The sequence below is a fragment of the Bos indicus x Bos taurus genome, chromosome 2, assembly GCF_003369695.1.
Source record: "Bos indicus x Bos taurus breed Angus x Brahman F1 hybrid chromosome 2, Bos_hybrid_MaternalHap_v2.0, whole genome shotgun sequence".
Taxonomy (NCBI): domain Eukaryota; kingdom Metazoa; phylum Chordata; class Mammalia; order Artiodactyla; family Bovidae; genus Bos; species Bos indicus x Bos taurus.
This window is the reverse complement of record NC_040077.1, coordinates 104,758,022-104,778,240: the sequence shown is the minus strand read 5'-3', so window position 1 is coordinate 104,778,240 and position 20,219 is coordinate 104,758,022. Positions and strand designations below refer to the sequence as shown.

General features: G+C 44.3%; 1 protein-coding gene across 1 annotated transcript; it reads left to right on the top strand.

Annotated features, from left to right (window-relative positions):
• The first annotated feature begins 15,965 nt into the window (after positions 1-15,965).
• On the top strand, positions 15,966-16,579 carry TNP1 (transition protein 1). Its single transcript, XM_027523942.1, has 2 exons — positions 15,966-16,126; positions 16,347-16,579. The coding sequence occupies exons 1-2, from the start codon at positions 15,988-15,990 to the stop codon at positions 16,373-16,375; spliced, it is 168 nt and encodes a 55-aa protein (XP_027379743.1). The 5' UTR covers positions 15,966-15,987; the 3' UTR covers positions 16,376-16,579.
• The last annotated feature ends 3,640 nt before the right edge of the window (positions 16,580-20,219 follow it).

Genomic DNA, 20,219 nt, shown 5'->3' with positions numbered 1-20,219 from the left:
ATAGAATGTTAGTTAAATAGACTAGGCAAATCCAAATAATGGAACATTATGCAGACATGTAGGAGAAGGAGGCAACTAGAGGATGAGATGGTTAGATGGTGTCGCTGATTCAGTGGACATGAACTTGGGCAAACTGCAGTAGATGGTGAGGGACAGGGAAGCCTGGCATGCTGCAGTCCATGGGGTTGCAAAAGTCGGACATGACTTGGCAACTGAACAGCAACAAAATGCAAACGTATATAGACGTGGGTTTCCCAGGTGGCTCAGTGAGTAAAGAATCTGCCTGCAATGCAGGAGATGTGGGTTCAATCTCTGGGTTGCGAAAATTCCCTGGAAGAAGAAGTCATGGCAACCTACTCCAGTATTCTTGCCCAGAGAATCCCATGGACAGAGGAACCTAGTGGGTTCCAGTCCATGGAGTTGAAAAGAGTTGGACATGACTGAGCAACTAACATACACACACACACATTTATAAACACACACACACACACACACACGTACATAACACACAATCAGAAAGGTTAAATGTTAAAATGAAGCACTTTCTATCTCATTTTTGTCTGAGACCCTCAAAACCAGAGAATGAAATAACAGGAAGTAAGTATTTCCACAACCAAAGATGCTAGGCAGCCTGGTAAGGGGGCAGTTAACACTCCCAGGACCTTTAACTAGTAGGGGATGGAAGTCAACAGAAGAATGTCCCAGCCTCACAGGACCAGGAGGGACAATTCTGAGGGCATTTCACACTGCTCTTCAGACGGCCTCCGGGGGGATTGAACCCCTGTTGCCTGTGAAACAGTAATCACCTCACTAGCTCACTCTTTTTTTTCTTTTACAGTTTTCAAGTTTTCATTATTAAATTCATATATAGTCTAATTGTTTACAAAGCTCTAAATAAACAAAAATGTAAAACCACTTGACAGTTAATTAAAGGAACAGCACCTCACTCTTTACTCTTCCTCCTCTGTCCCACACACTCTATCTTCTCCCTCCTGTTTTCTCAGATCTGCTTCCCAGAATAAAACCTATACTCAGGTCTCTAACTCTGGGCTCTATCAGAGGGTAAGTAAAATCAAGTCACCCCCTGACTTAAATGGGAAGGGAATCTAAAACAGAGAGGATATAGGTATACATACAACTGATTGGCTTTGCTATACAGCAAAAACTAACAACATTGTAAAACTACTGTGAAAGTGTTAGTCGCTCAGCGTGTCCAGCTCTTTACAACACCATGAACTGCAGCCCGACTTCTCCAGGGGATATTTCTGACCCAGGGATCAAACCTGGGTCTCCTGCATTGCAGGCAGATTCTTTACCATCTGAGCCACCAGGGAAGCAACTATACTCCAATAAAATTAACTTTAAAAATAAACAAATACAAATAAATAAAATTAAGTCACCCCCAAGACATAATACATAGGAAGAATGGAGGAAGACTCTTAGAGAATGAATCATAAAAGAGCAAACAGGTCTGCACTCAAATTCTTAAGCCCATGAACTTTTGGAACCAGTTTCACATCTGCCAGTAGGACATAAAGGATAATGCTGGACTTATTATGACCACATTGTGTCACACAAGGCCCTGACCCTATGAAGAGCCACTTAGCTCCCTTCCTCTTTTCACTGACTTAATATCTAGTTCAGGACTAGTTGCTTCTGTACCCACTTCCCTATTCTTACCTCTCCCAAAATGACCCTTTACAATAACTCTAAGATTACCACCAAGACAAGTGGAAAGATGGCCCTGTGCATAAAGATATCCAAAAAGAGGCACAGGCCTATGAACAGAAGGAACCAGGTACCATAATTAAGACTGGTTACTTCAATAGTACAATTGAGATCAGCAAAATCAAGGTTCACACAAGCTCTAAACATTTTTATAAAGTCCCATTAGAATGTGGCCATGGCCATTCACTAGCAAAGGCTCCTTTCAGCTGCAAAGACTAAAATACATCCTAGCTGGCCCTATAAGTAGCCCCTCACTCGTAGCCCTATCACCAGCCATGACTCAGAAAAGCTGTAGTGAGGTGTCAATTGTCACTATTTTTTGCTTTGTGCAGGATTTTAATCAAAAACTATCAGATGCCTTAGACACTGCACGTGCCAACTGTCAAACTCTGGGGACCAGGTAGGCAGGTCTCCCTGCACTGTGACTTTGATTCTAGACTGTAAGTTCTTGGAGGATGTGTACATGTGAACAGGGTCAGTTCTGTGTAAATCTGGCCAAAATGGTGAGTGTAGTGCATCGTTGACATGAATTTGAACAAACTCTGGGAGATGGTGAAGACCTGGAAAGCCTGGCGTGTTGCAGTCCATGGGATCACAAAGAGTGAGACACAGCTCCGTGACTGAAGAACAAGTGCAACCAACTGACACCCGAATGAAGCAGAGCAGGCTACTGACCTCCTGGGCTTTTGCCTTCTCCTCCAGGCGACACCAGTGAAAACAAACCATGTTACTGCAACATACTATCACTAGGTATAGCATTTTACTACAACATACTACCACGAGAGATCCTCCAGTATATTCCTACAGATACGCTTACATCAAGTGACAAAACTACAAAATATTACAACAGCATAGCACTGCAAGATATACTTGTGTCTAATGGCATAACCATAACATATTGGAAGATGCCATGGGACCTAAGGACACCAGCCATAATATCTTTAAATCACTGTCTCTCCCCACCCCACACTAGGACCAAATGTGATCACCTCAGAGGAAAAACAGACATCAAAGAAACCCTTGTTCCATTGGGAACACAAAACTCATTCACACTTAGGAAACAGGACAAAACCTTGGGGCCTAAGTCAGCAGTCCCCATCTCCTTTTCCAGTTTCTGCATCTTTCACATTTCAGAGGTAGAAGAATTAAGTTTCAAGGTCTCAACCTTATCGATTAACTAAAGCCTTCTGGTCTGTGATTTTTTTAAGATTGAATTTATGATCCTTAGGGGGAGGCAAAGTATGTTTCCCAGAAATTTTGCAGGTTAATAGTAATGAGTAAGGAGGAAGGAGATGACCTAGTATACAAGGTTCAGGTTCATTTACACAAGGGTTATTCTACCCAGCTATCAGAATTACTTGATTCCAAAGAGCCCCCAAACTTTATGGCGTCTAAAGTACACTATTGGAAGAAGCTTGAGAATGTTGTCCATTAAAATGTTCCCGAGTAAAGTAAGTCAGAAAGAGAAAAACATGTTATATATTAATGCAAATGTAAAGAATCTAGAAAGATGGTATAGATGAGGTAGTTTGCAAGGCAGGAATAGACACGCAGACAGAGAACAGATGTGTGACACAGTGGGAAAGGGGAGGGTGAGATTCATTGGGAGATTAGGATTGACGTATATACAGAGTGCATGCCAAGTCGCTTCAGTTGTGTCGACTCTTTGAAACCCTATGGACCATAGCCGACCATGCTCTTCTGTCCATGGGATTTTCCACACAAGAACACTGGAGTGGGTTGCCATGCCCTCCTCCAGGGGATCTTCCTGACCCAGGGATCGAACACGGGTCTGTTGCATCTCCTGCATTGGCAGGCGGGTTCTTTACCACTAGTACCGCCTGGAAAGCCCATATATACACTGCCACGTGTAAAGCCGACAGCTCGTGGGAAGCTGCTGCACAGCACGGGGAGCTCAGCTGGGTGCTCTGGGGTGATCCGGAGGGGAGGGAGGGGGAGGGGGAGAGTTTGTATACATACAGCTGATTCACTTCCTTGTACAGCAGAAACTAGCACAACATTGTGAAGAAATCACACAAATAAAAATAAAAAATAAGTATACTTTTAAAAAGTTCCAAAACACATATGCCATTCTAAGACCATGTCATGGTTTTGCCCTTCCCTGTGTTTACAGTGTGTTTCATGTTTGCATGATATGGGTCTGTTTCTAGAAAAATGGGTATCTTCGTAACTAATTACCAACAAGTGAAACTAGAAGTGTGAGCTTAATGTTGATCTGGTTACAAGCTTTCTGGTTGTTGTACCCTCCAGCCCAGCCAGTTTAGAAGGTCCATCAAACAACAAGTAGGCTCTTTTCACAGCCAGAAACCATCACAACCTGTCCCAAACCACAACCCAAGCACACATTTCATTAGCAAATCTCTTAAACCGGAACAAAGGAGAAAACTACATCTTTCCTCCTGACTCACTTGGTTATGCCTCTATTCATCACATTCCACTTGCTCTATAACATTAAAAAAGGTGGGGGGCACTTTTCCAGATTGCCACAGGTCACTCTCCAGCTAAACAAAACACCGTTTGTCAGTGAAAGGAGAGAAAGTTTATTTAGAGACCCTGGGGCAGAGAGGAGGAGTCAGTGATGATGATGGTGGTCTTGGGCTTGAAGTGAGAGAGGTTTTTCTTTTTGCCGGCCTTGAAAGAAAACACGACATTGAAAGACACAGGTTCAATCATCTTCTTCAACCAGGGCAATGGCATATGTAGCTGACTAACAGAGAGAATGAGAAAATTTATAAATTATACTCAGGTCGGAGAAGGCAATGGCACCCCACTCCAGTACTCTTGCCTGGAAAATCCCATGGATGGAGGAGTCTGGTAGGCTGCAGTCCATGGGGTGGCTAGGAGTTGGACACGACTGAGTGACTTCACTTTCACTTTTCACTTTCATGCATTAGAGAAGGAAATGGCGACCCACTCCAGTGTTCTTGCCTGGAGAATCCCAGGGACAGGGGAGCCTGGTGGGCTGCCGTCTATGGGGTCACACAGAGTCGGACACAACTGAATTGACTTAGCAGTAGCAGCATACTCAGCTATACCATTCATTTAGGACCTCCCCAGTCAGTTTGCCAGAGATTCCATCAAACATAAGGTTTCTAACAGTTGGAGAACCCTACCTTCAACAGTAGGCCTAGAGGTAATGGGCAAGATTAGGCAGAGGCTCTACAGCATCAAGAAAAAGAGCAATGAGCACATAAAGTCTGGTCCTTTGCAGGGCTGCTGAGGAATCAAGGTTAGAGGGAGACAGGGGGAGGAGTGTGTGTTGGGTGGAGGAGAGAAGAATGCTAGGGAAGGATTGACGAGTTTGGGGGAGATGAATGGAGAGCTCTGCTTTGATAAGGACTTAACATTTTGGAACACCTGTCAAGCTAGGATGATAATTCTCATTATCTGAGAGTTCCCTTTCTGAATCAGAAAATGTCATCAGTACCTTGGCTTCTTGGTTCTTTCCTGACATAACTTCATTGCTTTCTGTCTCTGTGGTAAGTCCTTTTGATGGCATCCTGAACACTTACATCTATGGGATTTCACCATCCTCTTACATTTCCCAACTCTGGCCAGTAGTGGGTTTCTTGTTGAAACGGCAGCCTCGGTCAGCTCCCCCTCCCTCACTCCATCTCTATTTGTCCAAAGCAGCCCACTCATCACTCCCTTTTATATATGGAGACATGTGGCCATGACATGGGCCCTCTTGGTAAAAGGACCTGTGATTGATGATTGTCACAATGACTGAGACTTAACAAGAGAGCTTGGTTGGATTTGGGAAAATACTGAGACACCTGGATAAAATCAAGAAAGTACTTATTAGGACTGCTAGAACCAGCTGGTTGTGCATCAGTATAGACCACAGGAACCACCCTGAATGATACAAACCAACTAAAATTCTCCCTGCCTTGTAGACACAAGTCTAGCATCATCAAAGCCTCCATTCGCTGGCACATTTAGGTATGCATTCTAAGTTCCATCTTCTCATTTCTAGAAACAACTCTTAAGTGAGGACCTCAATGATATGGAATTTGTAATGAATCTATTAAATTATAATTGACATACAACAAAGCTGTATATATTTCAAATGTTCAATTTGGTAAGTTGTAACATATCACCACAAATCAAAATGGTGAGCATATCCTACACTCACAAAAGCTGCTCTCAGGACCTATGTCATCTCTCCCTCCAGCCCTTTCCTAGACCCCACTCAAATTCCCAAGAATGTGGAATTCAAGGCCTTGGTCCAATTCATCTTTTTCATCTACTATCCCTGCCCCGTTCTCCAGAAACTCACAGAGATACAACTCCAACCTCAAGAAGTTCAATGTCTGAGAAGAAATGCATAGAAGTAAAAAATTCTAGACCTAATCTGGTAAATGATACCAAAATGTATTCAAAAGATGAATAATGGGAGTTTACTGAAGAAGTAATCATATAATTAGAGGAGCTTTATTTTAAGTTTTTAAAGTTCTCTAGGAATTTAATAGATTAAAATGCTAGAAAAAAAAACAGTGCAAGACATTGAATTTCCCATAAACATCTATACTTTTTATACTTTTGAAATAACCCAATTTGACCAGAACAAGCAGAGGTTGCCTGAAGGAAAGAATAAAAGACACAGTTAAAAAATGAAGTTGGGATTGGGAGGGCTGATATGAAAACTTAAAAAGGAACCAGACCTTGTAGACAGAAAGACGTTTCCCACACATTCTCAACAGAAGAGTGACATGATGAGCCTCGCTTTAGGAAGACTAAATAGTTTAGGTACCCTTTCTTAGGGTAAGAGTTTGCATAAATAGACTCAGGAGGTGATGATGGAGCCATTACCCAAGAGACTCCATTCATTCTGGGGTACCTGTCATGGCCTCAGTGAGAAGCAGGCCATTTATAAGTTCATCAAGCCCCTCTTATGAATAAAACATTCAACCAGCTCTCCTGGACTATAAAGATAAATGAGATAGGGATAGTTCAATGTGTTATCTGGGATTTTACCATAAGAAGTACCTTAAATCAGGAAGCACAAGGTGGGCTTCAAGAGAACAGGACCTGTGCAGTCACAAACAATCTTTTGTCCATGGGATCTCAGGTTTGGTTTACGCTTTGCTATCACCACCTTGATGCTATTTTTTTAACAAAAGTTCAACATACTCTTCTTATACTGGGCCCCATATATAGCTAGTTCTGGGAAGACTTGACTGACCCGAAAGTAAGCCAGGCCAAACCATAATTAAAGGGGTAACAAAATCATAAAGGAAAATATGGAAAATTGGCCTTGTGTGCCCACCTGAAGAAATTCTGAGACTCTCACACCCTAACCAGGGACCCTTTATGACTTTAGTCTTATTTTTGCTTCCTTGCAGCATGAAGAAAGTACCATCATCACTATTGGAGAGCAGTGGTCTACTGAGGAAACAAATACTTCTGTGTGGAGACACTGTCCTCAGCAGAACTCTAGGGCATCTCAGCAGTATGACCTTCCACATATCCTAATAAGGATGTTCAGCATTTGGAATTTACTGACCAATAAAACACGATCACTGCAACACTTGCCAAATCTGGCTCTTTCTTTGGTCCTTACTGAAAAAGAAGGCTTCATTTTAAAGATTTCACTAGGCAATTCTTCCCTGCTGTCCTAGCATAGGGTGTGTGGAGGGCAAAGTGTTGCTAAGACTTTGTGCTTTGGACCTAAGAATTCTAGTATTCTAGGGAATAGCAAGGGAGCTACTTTTTTCCTTTTCTCTGGTATAAATATAACTAAATCTAGCTCTCCAAATATGAGAATTCTGCCCAAGGTAACAGTGAGTAAAGCAAATAGGCAATAATACTGCCAAGAAATACTTGTCAATTCCATTTTTTAAGAGCCTCAAGAGGCAAAATGAACTTAGGCTTCCAACCCATCTCATCTTCTTCACCCTCAATTGATCACTTCTGAGAATAAGAAGTAGAGTTTTAGCAAATCAAGTTCAAGAGATATGACTGGATGGTGAGGGTCTCTCTTGGCCCAACCTTGATCAGTAGAGTTATAGTAGGCATTTGTGTTCAAAAATAATTCAGAAATATTGAGTGCCTCCTCTGGTCAATTTACCCTTCAGCACCATGATGGTCATAATGCTTTGAAGTCATCAATTATGAAGGCATTGACCCTCAGTGTGGCAACTTGAGCCTATCTTTCTGGTCCCCTTTTGGTGACAGCTCTTCCCCCCTTTCACAGGGCCAAATGTCCTCAAACTCAGTGACAGCATTGGCAGGTAGAATGATTGCAAGAGGGCAAGAGTCTCTGGCACATGGCTCCCAGAATATGAAGGGAAAATTCAAATAGAGAAAAAATACAGGAAAAAAGAGGCCTGAAATCTCTCTACAGTGTGTCTCATGGAACAGTGGCAAGAAGCCTGGACTGGGGATTAGGAGATCTGGGCTTGAGATCCAACTTTGCCTATAATTTGTAACTTTGGCCAAGCTACCCTTCATCCCCAGACCTATTTATTATGCAACTGTTCTGTAGAAACCCTTGCAACTCAAAATTCCTTACTCCAGTTGTTAAGTGGATTAAAATTCATTCGCTCCTAAGGACCATAAGAGGCCAAATGATTTAACATGCATGACATTTGCACACCATATCACATCCGTTCTAAACCCTAGGGTGCAGCTTTATTTTTGTTTTATGGGTGTTGGGCACTCTATTCCCAGTATATTCAGGGAAGGGGCAACTTCTTCACTCTTATAGCCAGGGATTAAAGTCAGTGTGGGTAAGGAAGTAATTAATGTGAAAACATTATTTGGAGCCTTCTTAATCATAAAGTTTGGATTTTCTTTGTATAGTACTGAACCATGTGACCATAGGCTTGGTGGTTGCAAAAGAAATAAAAAATTGTCAAATAATTTTTCATAAGTCCAAAAATAACAAGAACAACAAAAACTAACAGTGTTCTCTCCAAACAAGAATTTTTAATTTGTCCAGAGGAATTCCAAATTCACACCTTGCCTCTAAGAAGAACTCACTACTTTTTCCCAGTTCTCCCCTACTTTCAGATTAGAATCCTTCATTGTGGTTCTATTGTATCAGCACAGGCAGGAGGGAAAAGGCCAAGGGAGCAGAAAGTCAAGATCAAATCTATTTCTAAGGCAAGTGGAGAAGGCAGTATGGAGCAGTGGGTAGTCATCGGCTTGAAAATCAGCAATCTGAGTCTAGCCTTATCTCTTGAACTGCCCAGGTCCTGCCCTTAAATAAGCTTCTTTGTTTACCAAAGCGGGGGCAGGGGAAGGTGGCTCCAGTTGAACCCCTAGGATCACTGCTCTTCTAAAATGCTTCCCATCTTTTAGCTGCCCAATTTCTCTATTCCTGAAAACAGAAATTTCTTATGGGAAAAGAGTTTGGGATGCAGTCAGAAAGGATGAGAGAGGAGCCTGAAGAAAAAATGGGGGGAAAAGTTCTGACGGATCTTCAGGCAGAATGCATACCATCCTCAGAGCCAAAACACCCCCTTGTTTCCCATACTGAATCCGTTCAGTTCAGTCGCTCAGTCGTGTCTGACTCTTTGCGACCCTATGAATCACAGCATGCCAGGCCTCCCTGTCCATCACCAACTCCCGGAGTTTATGCAAACTCATGTCCATCGAGTCAGTGGTGCCATCCAGCCATCTCATCCTCTGCCGTCCCCTTCTCCTCCTGCCCCCAATCCCTCCCAGCATCAGGATCTTTTCAAATGAATCAACTCTTCACATGAGGTGGCCAAAGTACTGGAGTTTCAGCTTCAGCATGAGTCCTTCCAATGAACACCCAGGACTGATCTCCTTTAGGATAGACTGGTGGGATCTCCTTGCAGTCCAAGGGACTCTCAAGAGTTTTCTCCAACACCACAGTTCAAAAGCATCAATTCTTCAGTGCTCAGCTTTCTTCACAGTCCAACTCTCACATCCATACATGACCACTGGAAAAACCATGGCTTGACTAGACGGCCCTTTGTTGGCAAAGTAATGTCTCTGCTTTTGAATATGCTATCTAGGTTGGTCATAACTTTCCTTCCAAGGAATAAGTGTCTTTTAATTTCATGGCTGCAATCACCATCTGCCATGATTTTGGAGCCCCCAAAAATAAAGTCTGACACTGTTTCCACTGTTTCCCCATCTATTTCTCATGAAGTGATGGGACCGGCGGCCATGATCTTCGTTTTCTGAATGTTGAGCTTTAAGCCAACTTTTTCACTCTCCTCTTTCACTTTCATCAAGAGGCTTTTTAGTTCCTCTTCACTTTCTGCCATAAGGGTGGTGTCATCTGCATACTGGATGGGAAGAGGTAAATGGAATTGAGGTCTCTCTTTCCTTTTTCTCTGAAAACCATACCTTGGCCTTGGGCTCTGGTTTCTCTGCATTTCCTAGTGGAGATACAAGTTCTGGGCTCAGAGAACTCAGCTCCTTGGTAAGACCCCTCTGGCATCAGCTTTCCCTGACTCCAGCCTACCATGAGCCCCCTTTGCCTGCTTGAACAGCACTAGCAAGAGCAGCAAAAACAGAGAAGACAGGGAGTGCTTGCAAACAGGGTAGAAGGTCCTTACTTCCCAGCTGAGGTCAACATCTGCAGAGATTAAGTTTCAGATAGGAGTTCAGACTGAGTCATCAACATGTGTAAGGATTGTCACAACTTTTTCGTGTTCCCTCTAATGAGCCCCAGTTCCTGGGCTGCTAAGAAGTTCCAGCCCTGGGAAGGCATCCATTGAACTCCCAGGAAAAATAATGGAGTGAGTTTGAATTGAAGAGATGAGATGGGAGCCAAGTAGAAGTCTGATTTCCAAAACAGTGATAACCAAAGCCTGCCCCTTCCTAACCTGAGAAAGGGGCCAGCAGGAGTGCCAGCCTCTAAGACCCTCCCCGCAGGGCCAATTTGCCATCTTTCTAGGAGATCAGTCAGTTCAGTCGCTCAGTCATGTCTGACTTTGTGACCTGGTGGACTGCAGCACGCCAGGCTTCCCTGTTCTATGTTCTAGGAGATAAAGACACCATTTGCCTATCCACCTGTTCTGGGCAAGATAACACTCAGGTCCAAAATAGGAGGAACTGATAGCTCCTCTAAAAAGGCAAGGAATTCAGTTCTCTCTCCACGTTCCTATAGCTATCAGGAAATATCTGTTTCCTTCTATCAAGAGAAACAAAAACTAAGACCCAGTAGGAAACTGAGATATGGAGGAAATAGGTTTATTGAGGGTATCTCTGCTGCTCCTGTGCTAGGTTATTTGAAGTAGCTCATGTAGTACTTTGGTCATGTGATGTGCACAGACGACTCATTGGAAAAGTCCCTGATGCTGAGAAAGATCGAGGGCAAAAGGAAAAGAGGGCATCAGAGGATGAGATGGCTAGATGGCATCACCAATGCAAAGAACATGAACTTGGGCAAACTCTGAGAGATGATGAGGGACAGGGAGGCCTGGCATGCTTCAGTCCATGGGGTCACAAAGAATCAGACACAACTGGGCAACTGAGCAAGAACAACAACATGTAGTCATTCGGTGCCTCAGTTTCTTCATACAGAAGGAGAAATGAAAAGTAAAGAGCAGGAGATGAGAAGACAGCAGACTGGATTAATAAATGGCTCTCAATAAAGGCCATCTCCGGGTCCACTAAGAGTCAGGGGCAAACTCACTGTGCTCTACCTCAATTGCATTGGCCCACACAACACTGGGGAAGAAACAGAAAGAGAAGCAGAGATAGATAGCAGGACCCAGAGCTCACCCCTGCTTGGAGATCTGACACAGAGGCCAACCCAAACACCCCAAAGCCACACCACTCTCTGGCTTGTTTATTGTCTCCGCTGACACTGGACTTTCTGCTGCTGAGTTTCTCAGCATGGGTGTCTGAAACCAGAATGTGTCCTTAGCCGTATGCAAAGGGGACTTCTCTGTTTTTTTCATCCATTCTTAAGTCTGGCTGCTTTCTTCTCTGTGATCTCAGCTTCTCTTTGGCAGACTGGATCTTTAGGGGATGAGAAAGATTGGAGGAGAGAAATATTATCCAGTCTCCAGGACCATCCAGAAACTGCTTCCTAAACTAAAGAGGCCAGGTTCTTCTGCAAACATGTTCACCAGCAGAGCCAGGCCTGAGAGGCCAGCACGGAGCACCTGAGCACCTGTTAACGGGACAGAGTCCTTTTTCCCTTCCTTCTCTAGAAATGTTTCCACTTGGCATACAAAGTCACTTAATGTTTCACTGTCCATGCTCATAATACAAAAATTGCTGGAATGAACAAGTGTTTTTGACTACAAACTATGGACCATGTCAGTCCCTGTGGCAAATGCAGTCAAATAAAAAATGTAGTTCCTAACTACCTGTGGTGCTGGAGAAGACTCTGGGGAGTCCTTTGGACCACAAGGAGATCAAACCAGTCAATGCTAAAGGAAGTCAACCCTGACTATTCATTGGAAGGACTGATGCTGAAGTTGAAACTCCAATATTTTGGCCACCTGATGAGAAGAGCCGACTCATTGGAAAAGACCCTGATGCTGGAAGATGGAAGGCAAAAGGAGAAGGGGGCGGCAGAGGATGAGATGTTTAGACAGCATCACTGACCCAATGGACATGAATTAGAGCAAACTCTGGGAGATAGTGGAGGACAGAGGAGATGAGACTGGCATGTGCAGTCCATTGGGTCACAGAGTCAGACATGACCTAGCAACTGAACAACAATAACAACAAACTACTAGGAGCCTACCACAAAAATCAGCTCAGCTCAGAGGCCATTTAATCCAACCAGCTGATATACAAAATAGCTGAAGTCCGGAGAAGTGATGTCTGTGGCACAGTCCCGACTAGAAACAAGACACATTGGCTTCTGTTGAGGTCATACTCTCATACATGATGCAACAATGTGGGCACAAAACAAGGTTTCAAACAATTAGAGTTGGTTTTCTAGACTGAGGACATGATAGGACCATAGACTATGAACAAATTTCAAAAGACAATGAAAATTTGGAGTCAGGGAAGTCTTCCTTGGAGAACATGGGACAAAATGGGGACGGGAGGGGGGAATCAGACAGTCAGGACAATAAGATTTTTAATTCAGCCAAGATTCCACAAATCCTTATTGGGCTCCAACCCTGTGGCTGGACTGTTCAATGCCCTGGAAATATATAGCATTGAACATAATTTTCAGATTCCTACTTTCATGGAGCTTGTTTGTAGGAAGATCAGCTAAGCTGGCGTAGACAGAAAGGTTCCCAAGATACAAGGAGGCAAGGTAACAGCCTGTTTCGTAGAGCTCTATTCACTCCTTTGAGTGAATAAAAGTGTCCAGCAGAAGGTCTCCAGAGAGAACTGTCTAGAAACAGCAAAAGCAGAAGATGTCACTTATAATGGCTGTTCAAGGAAGCTGTGTTTTAAAACATTACTTGCCATCTTATCTACAGACATTAGAAATACAAAGAGTGGCCCTTGAACTTCATTTTATCTTCCATTCAATCAGCATTTGCTAAAAACCTCCTACGTGCAAAAGTGCTTGGTTCTTAAATGAAGCTGATAGCAAGGGAGAGAGAAGGAGGGACAGAATGTATGGTTATCAAGCTCTACTGAGAGTTTTTTCAAAAGGACTTAATATAAAGTATAAAGAGAAAAAAGAAAAGGTTGAATGATGAGTCCATTATCAGGGAAGTCGGGGATTGTGGATATCTGCTGCTCAGATTTTACTCTGAGCTCTAGACCCATATACCCAACAATCATTCAGTATCTCTATCTGGAACTCTCAAAGACACCTCAAACCCAAAATGTCTTAGACCAAAATCATGATCTTCACTGCCCTCTTGCTTGGTCTTTATCCCAGGGTGTAACTCTAACATCTGGACAGCTGCATCACATAGAAGAAGAAAAAAAAAAAAATCCACACCTTTGACACCCCCTGCTGTCACCAACCAAATCCAATCCATCACCAAGTCTTTGTCTCCAATCAATACTCACTGGGCCAGGCTTAAAATAGCTTTTCATTTTCAAATATTTCTGTCCTGAATTCCCACTGTTGGTAATGGCCCTTCCTTTTATTCACTTCCCCATCAATCCATCCCCCAATCTAATCTTATCACATCATTCTCTTAAACATTTTTCCATGGCTTCCCAAAGTACTTGAGCTTGTCTGGTATCTGCTCCTCTCTCCAACCTCAGTTTACACCATGTTGAGAAGCAGTCATTCACTGATTAGTGTAGATGTCTGATGAATAGCTTTCTCTCCCACTAGGCTGAAAGTTCTGTGAACATGGAGTCTAGGTCTGTTTTTACCCACTACTATTTTCACAGAAGCTGAGCGCCAAAGACTTGATGCTTTTGAACTGTGGTGTTGGAGAAGACTCTTGAGAGTCCCTTGGACTGCAAGAAGATCCAACCAGTCTATTCTGAAGGAGATCAGCCCTGGGATTTCTTTGGAAGGAATGATGCTAAAGCTGAAACTCCAGTACTTTGGCCACCTCATGCGAAGAGTTGACTCATTGGAAAAGACGCTGATGCTGGGAGGGATTGGGGGCAGGAGGAGAAGGGGACGACAGAGGATGAGATGGCTGGATGGCATCACCAACTCGATGGACGTGAGTTTGAGTGAATTCTGGGAGTTGGTGATGGACAGGGAGGCCTGGCATGCTGCAGTTCATGGGATCACAAAGAGTCAGACACGACTGAGCGACTGAACTGAACTGAAGTGCATGGCACATACAACATGATCAATAAATATTTGTGCATTGAATGTTTCTTCTTTTTTAATTATTTTTAATTGAAGGATAATTGCTTTACAGAATTTTGTTGTTTTCTGTCAAACCTCAACATGAATAAGCCATAGGTATATATATATCCCCTCCCTTTTGGACCTCCCTCCTATCTCCCTCCCCATCCCACCCCTCTAGGTTGATACAGAGCTCCTGTTTGAGTTTCGTGAGCCATACAGCAAATTCCCATTGGCTATCTAGTTTACATATGGTAATATAAGTTTCCATGTTACTCTTTCCATATATCTCACCCTCTCCTCCCCTCTCCCCATGTCCATAAGTCTATTCTCTATGTCTGTTTCTCCATTGCTGCCCATGCTCGTATTTGTGCATTGAATTTTGTTTAATGGTTAAGTCAACAGTTCTCAATCAGCAGTGATTTTTGGCCCTCTACCCCAGGCAGTTTGGAAACATTTTTGGTTGTCACAGCTATAGGGGCTCTACTGGCATCTAATTGGTACAGGCTGGGAATGCTGCCAAAGGTTATACAGCACACAAGACAATGTGAAAATTAGTAAAAGAAAACCTCAACTAAGATTGGAGTTGAAAGGCCCATAGAGGGAGCTCTCACCCCCTATCACTTATGGTCAAATACCCCCAAAAGGAAGATATTAGTTACTGACCCCAACAGGAAGACATCAGGTACTAACCCCATCAGGAAGTGCAACTACTCTACTACCCCAGCAGGAGGATGGAAGACTTCCATCGCCCAGCAACAAGCCCGGCCAATGAAAAGGGCCTCAGCTTAGCCAATGAGAAGACTTCATCACCTGAACTTTCACTTTCCTCCAATGAACCCTCATTATTGCCTTACTGATGACTTCCTTTCCTTGTCCACCTCCCCCTACTATAAAAGCCTTCCACGTGGTGTAGCCCTTGGAGCATCTCTCTGTCCACCAGGTGAGATGGCTGCCTGATTCATGAATCATTTAACAAAGCTAATTAGATCTTCAAATTTACTCAGTGAAATTTTGTTTTTTTAGCAATGATAGTCCCACGTATTTAGCCAACAGTGTCAGCAGTGCTTGGGTTGAGAAAATTTGATTTAGATGAAAGAGAAAGAATATTTATGTTTTAGTCATATTGAATTGGATTTGCTAGAGTCAAGTCCTTATAGACATTGTCAATTCCCAATGCCATAAGAGAGACTTAAATATGATGCATATACACACCAACTATTAAATTCCCTACAGGCAGGAGATAGCTTTTTTGATGCCTCTTGTACTCTCCAGGTGCCCAACATAGGATTGGAATTTAGGTACTCAGTAACACCTATCTGGAAAACCTCATTTATCATTAAAAAAAAAAAAAAGACTACAACATTGAGGGTAGCCTTGAGCTGCATTGGAGGGATCACCTAATTTCATATATATTACCCAACTGTAACAAAGCCTAGTGACATCACAATGGAGCCCTGCCCATCTGCTAAGCCCCGCCCTCTTCACAGTCATAATGGCTAAGGCCTTAAATAGCCAGACTCTGGCCCCTGGGTCCTGCAAAGCCCCTCATCTTGGCAGAAAGTACAATGTCGACCAGCCGCAAATTAAAGAGTCAGGGCATGAGGAGGGGCAAGAACAGAACTCCTCACAAGGGAGTCAAAAGAAGTGGCAGCAAAAGAAAATATCGGAAGAGCAGCCTGAAGAGTAGAAAACGCTGTGACGATGGTGAGTTAGGGATGAGTGGGAGAGGAGTTAAACAGGGACCTTGTTGTCCTGAGGGCCTTTCTTCTTGAAGTTAGCTCTCATAGGACCCTGAAACCTCAGCCTGAGAATTTCGTTCTCAACCAGGTTCCCATCTGGGCAGGAAGAGGATGAATGGGGTTCATGAATCTTCAGTGAATATTCTAACTGGTGTTCCTGTTGCATACTTGTCCCTTCCCTACAGCCAATCGCAATTTGCGCTCCCACTTGTGACTCCAGCAGCGGGCTCTGCCCTGGTGGACTTTGAACGACACCAGGCAGCAACCGAACAGAAGGGGGACTGCCAAGGAGACCTGAAGTTAGACCAAAGCCAGAGAAGAACTTATCATGTGGATAAAATGCCAATCATGACGAAATGAGGCATGTATATGTTGGCTGTTTCTCCCTAACATCTCAATAAAAATTTTGAAAGCTGAATTTCAGTGTCGTTTGATCTTTTGGTTGGAAACTGGGTTCCTGAGCTGGGCAGGCTTAGGGGGAATAATTAGCAGGTATGAAACCTATGAAACTATTAAATAAACCATTAAATGTGATTTGGATAATATCAGTGTAAGTTTTATTTAACAACTCTCTCATCTGTGTGCACTCTGACCATGCACCATTACTATATAGGTGATTAGTGGTCTCAATGAACTGTCTTCCTCCTCATCAGAGTGCCAGTTATGAGCCAAAGCTGGCAAGCTGGTTTTGTCAAGAGGCTTAAAACCGTGATCTCCTAAACTCAAACCATATCTCCCTCAGTGCTTCTAATCTGATTGTGTGGGCATGATCAGCAGGTATTTAAAGATGGGGACACCTTCTAGGCAGAGTTGACAACGTGGGTCTGAGATGGGCTAGGTTGGATTTCAGATGGATAAGATCAGAGGCAGTATGGCAAGGAAGATTAAATTCAAGACAGATGGTGTGACTCTGATGTCATAAATGAAACTCAGTCTGGGTGGACCTTACTCGCAAGGAAGAACTGTCCTTTGCTGTCACCCTCACTTTATCTTGACTTTGGGTTTGTCCCCGGGCAGGGATCTGACACCTCCTCTCAGCATCCACCACTCAGGAGGGGGCAATATTTTTCTTAATGAGTGCTTCCTGTTGCCTCAGAGGCAGTACCAGGGCAGCACAGAGAGGAACTGAGACTCATTAAACCAAGCCACCCACAGAACCAAGCCACCCACTTGGATTCTGGGGAAGCAACCAGGAAAGGATGTAAGCCGGAAGGAATGAGAGGAGCATGAGGTCATTCATGAAGTTTCCTACGTGGATAGGGGCGAGGGGCGGGGCGTTGTGAGATGAGGGACCAGGCCAGGGGACAAAGGAGAGAAAACGGAGCCTCTTTCTCTGCAGAACTCCACACATTTTCAATGAGGCCATTGAGTTAGAGTCACAAGGAGGTGTAGGTACTGGGATGTGGGGTGGGAATAAGTGCTGCACCTGTGGGCCAGATTCTAGCCGTGTAGCAGGAAAGGATGAGAAAAACGCAGGTCAGGGCTAGAGTAAAGCTGCTCCAGGTTGCCCTGCCTGTCCTCCTCTCCCTAGAGAATGCTCACACTGCTCCTGAGCTAAGTCAGCATCAGGCACCCAGACTCGTCAAAACTCATTAAACTTGTGTTTCCCTCCAAATGTTTTCAGTTTCCATTTTTATAAAGAGGGAGTAGAAAAAATACTCCCTTCACAACCCTCCTCTTCTACAGTTTTACCTCTTAAATATTCCTTTGTCCCTGTTTTTCGAACCAGACTCAGACTCAGATGATTCCCAAATAGATGTTTGTCCACAGCGTGACCCCACAAAGCTCAACTGAAATCCCTGATCAGAAACGAGCAGTTCTCACATTCTCTTGGGTCCTTTGGGAGCTCCTCTGCCTCCATGTAAAGAAAGCCAAAAGCTCCTTGCAAACACACAAAATCCAGTTATTTTAATGTCAAGCTTTTGCTGCTCTGGCAATAAATTCTTCTCATTCATCAGCCATCAGGGAGTGCAGCCAGTTAGAATTCCCACATGGGGCCGAAATAGCGAAGCCTTTATATCCCCGCCTGCCTAGCAGGCTGCTCAGGAAAGGGTGACCTCAGGCCAGGAATTCCTCTGTGCCGAGGCAGACCCTGAAGTCAGGAGGCTGTTTGTGGGACCTCATGTAACACGGTCTGGACTGCACGTCTTTGTCTCTTCCGCTGGCTTTCTGATAACCTGTATGCCTTCCCACCTTCTTCTCCCCACCTTTTGCCCCTGCCACTCCCTGCTCAGACTGTGTCCTGGGAGCCTTCAAATGCTTTCATGCACAGCTCAGCCCTCGCTCCGTGATCCCTGCTTTGCCTTTTCTCTGCCATCTTTCTGATGCAAAGACAACCTAGGGAAGAGTCAATAGAACAACAAAGCAGTGTGAAATGTGCTTCCCTCAGGAAACTTATTATTTCTTATACAGGAATATTATTTCACATGTTACCCATGGAAATATTATTCCCAGGTCCATCAGGATCCCACCAGGAAAGCAGATCCTGGAAGGAACTCAAATGAAGAGGATTCACAGAGACGAGACCTCTAGAGCCTGGCAATGATGGCTCTGCAGAGGCAAAGGGATGGAACAGTGTTGCAGGAGCCCTGTGAGATTCAAAGCTGTGTATTTGGTCAAGGAGGTGGCGGATGGGCCTCTGGGTAAAGACAGTACTGGGGAGGGCACAGCCACTGCTGATCTCAGCAGTACCATAATGTTTCTCTTTCTCAACCAAAAGGAAGCAGGTTAAGGACCCCATGTGATGCAGGCCATCAAGGGGCAGAGGATGCTGAGGAATAGCTCTGAAAAACCAACGATGAGAGCTGGCACAGCCTGGGACGCAAAATCTCTTCATTAGACTTCTAATAGCCTGTCACCTTAACATCCCATCTGTCTTCTCTCATTTCTTGTCATAAAGGCCCTTTAGAAGTGACCAGTAGAGATATCCTCAAACCAAGTTGCTCAGGTATCTTGTGCCCTCGACTCAAAAAACATGTGTTCAGGATTTCCCTTGTGGTTCAGTGGTTAAGAATCTGCCTGCCAATGCAGGGGACACAGGTTCGACCCCTGGTCTGGGAAGATTCCACATGCCACAGGGCAACAAGACCCACGTACGTCAACCACTGAGCCCATGAGCCGCATCTACTGAAGCCTGAAGCTCAAGTGCTCTAGAGTCCATGAGTTCAGCTCTAGAGTTCACAAGAGAAGCCACCACAGCGCAAAGTCCACACCCCCCAAGTAGAGAGTAGTCCCCGCTTGCCACAACTAGAGAAAGCCTGCAAGCAACAACGAAGACCAGCCTAGCCAAAAAACAGATTAAAAAAAAATTTTTTTTTTTTTTTAAAGCATGTGCTCATGTCATTGGCAGGACAGTATTATTCCCACACAAAATGTTCTAAGACAACGTTAACTGGTGATTAGGACAGGCACGCAGAACTCAACAGCTCGAGGCTGGTTAGGGCAGCTAGACCCTTGCCTGGTGACTTCTTTTTGCCCTCTTAGACAGGTGTGGAAGGATTGGCAGTCACCCGGAAAACTCTGTTTTGCAGTAAGAACATTTTCCAGGCCCACAGGCTGGACATTTTCCAGCTCTGGTGTTGACTTAGTCGCTGCCCTCCAGGAACGTTCATTCTGGCTCCCTGTTGACAGCTCCTGCTGGCCCAGCCCCCACTAGGCAGGTGCCCAGAGGGGAAGGGCACAGGGGCTTGTGACACTCCAAGACCTCACCCTCTGTGTGCTTTTTCTCCATCTCCCTCACCAACGGGAATTTGTTCCTCTCTCCAGTTTTCTCTGGAACGCCACGTCCTTAGCTCATCACTTAACTCGGCCTTTTTGGAAAGTCAAAAATTAAAAAAAAAATTTTTTTTTAATTAAAGATTTTGACCACAAGCCCTGTGGGTCACCTGACCTTCTGGTGAGCTAACTTGGATTTGGGGCCTCAGCTCCACTGGTGTCGGGGTCTTGTGGGAGTGGTCCCTGAGGATGTATGTGTGGGTGGAGAGAGCCCAAAGCAGCTAGGGGAGAACAAGGCTGACTCCCACCTCTCACCTCGGGCCTGGCCGCATCACCCCAGCTGG

Bases quoted from the DNA above. Each gene is read 5' to 3' on its own strand.
- TNP1 (XM_027523942.1), top strand. From the start codon at position 15,988: ATGTCGACCAGCCGCAAATTAAAGAGTCAGGGCATGAGGAGGGGCAAG. The intron at 16,127-16,346 runs GTGAGTTAGGGA...CCTTCCCTACAG, and splicing joins TAGAAAACGCTGTGACGATG to CCAATCGCAATTTGCGCTCC.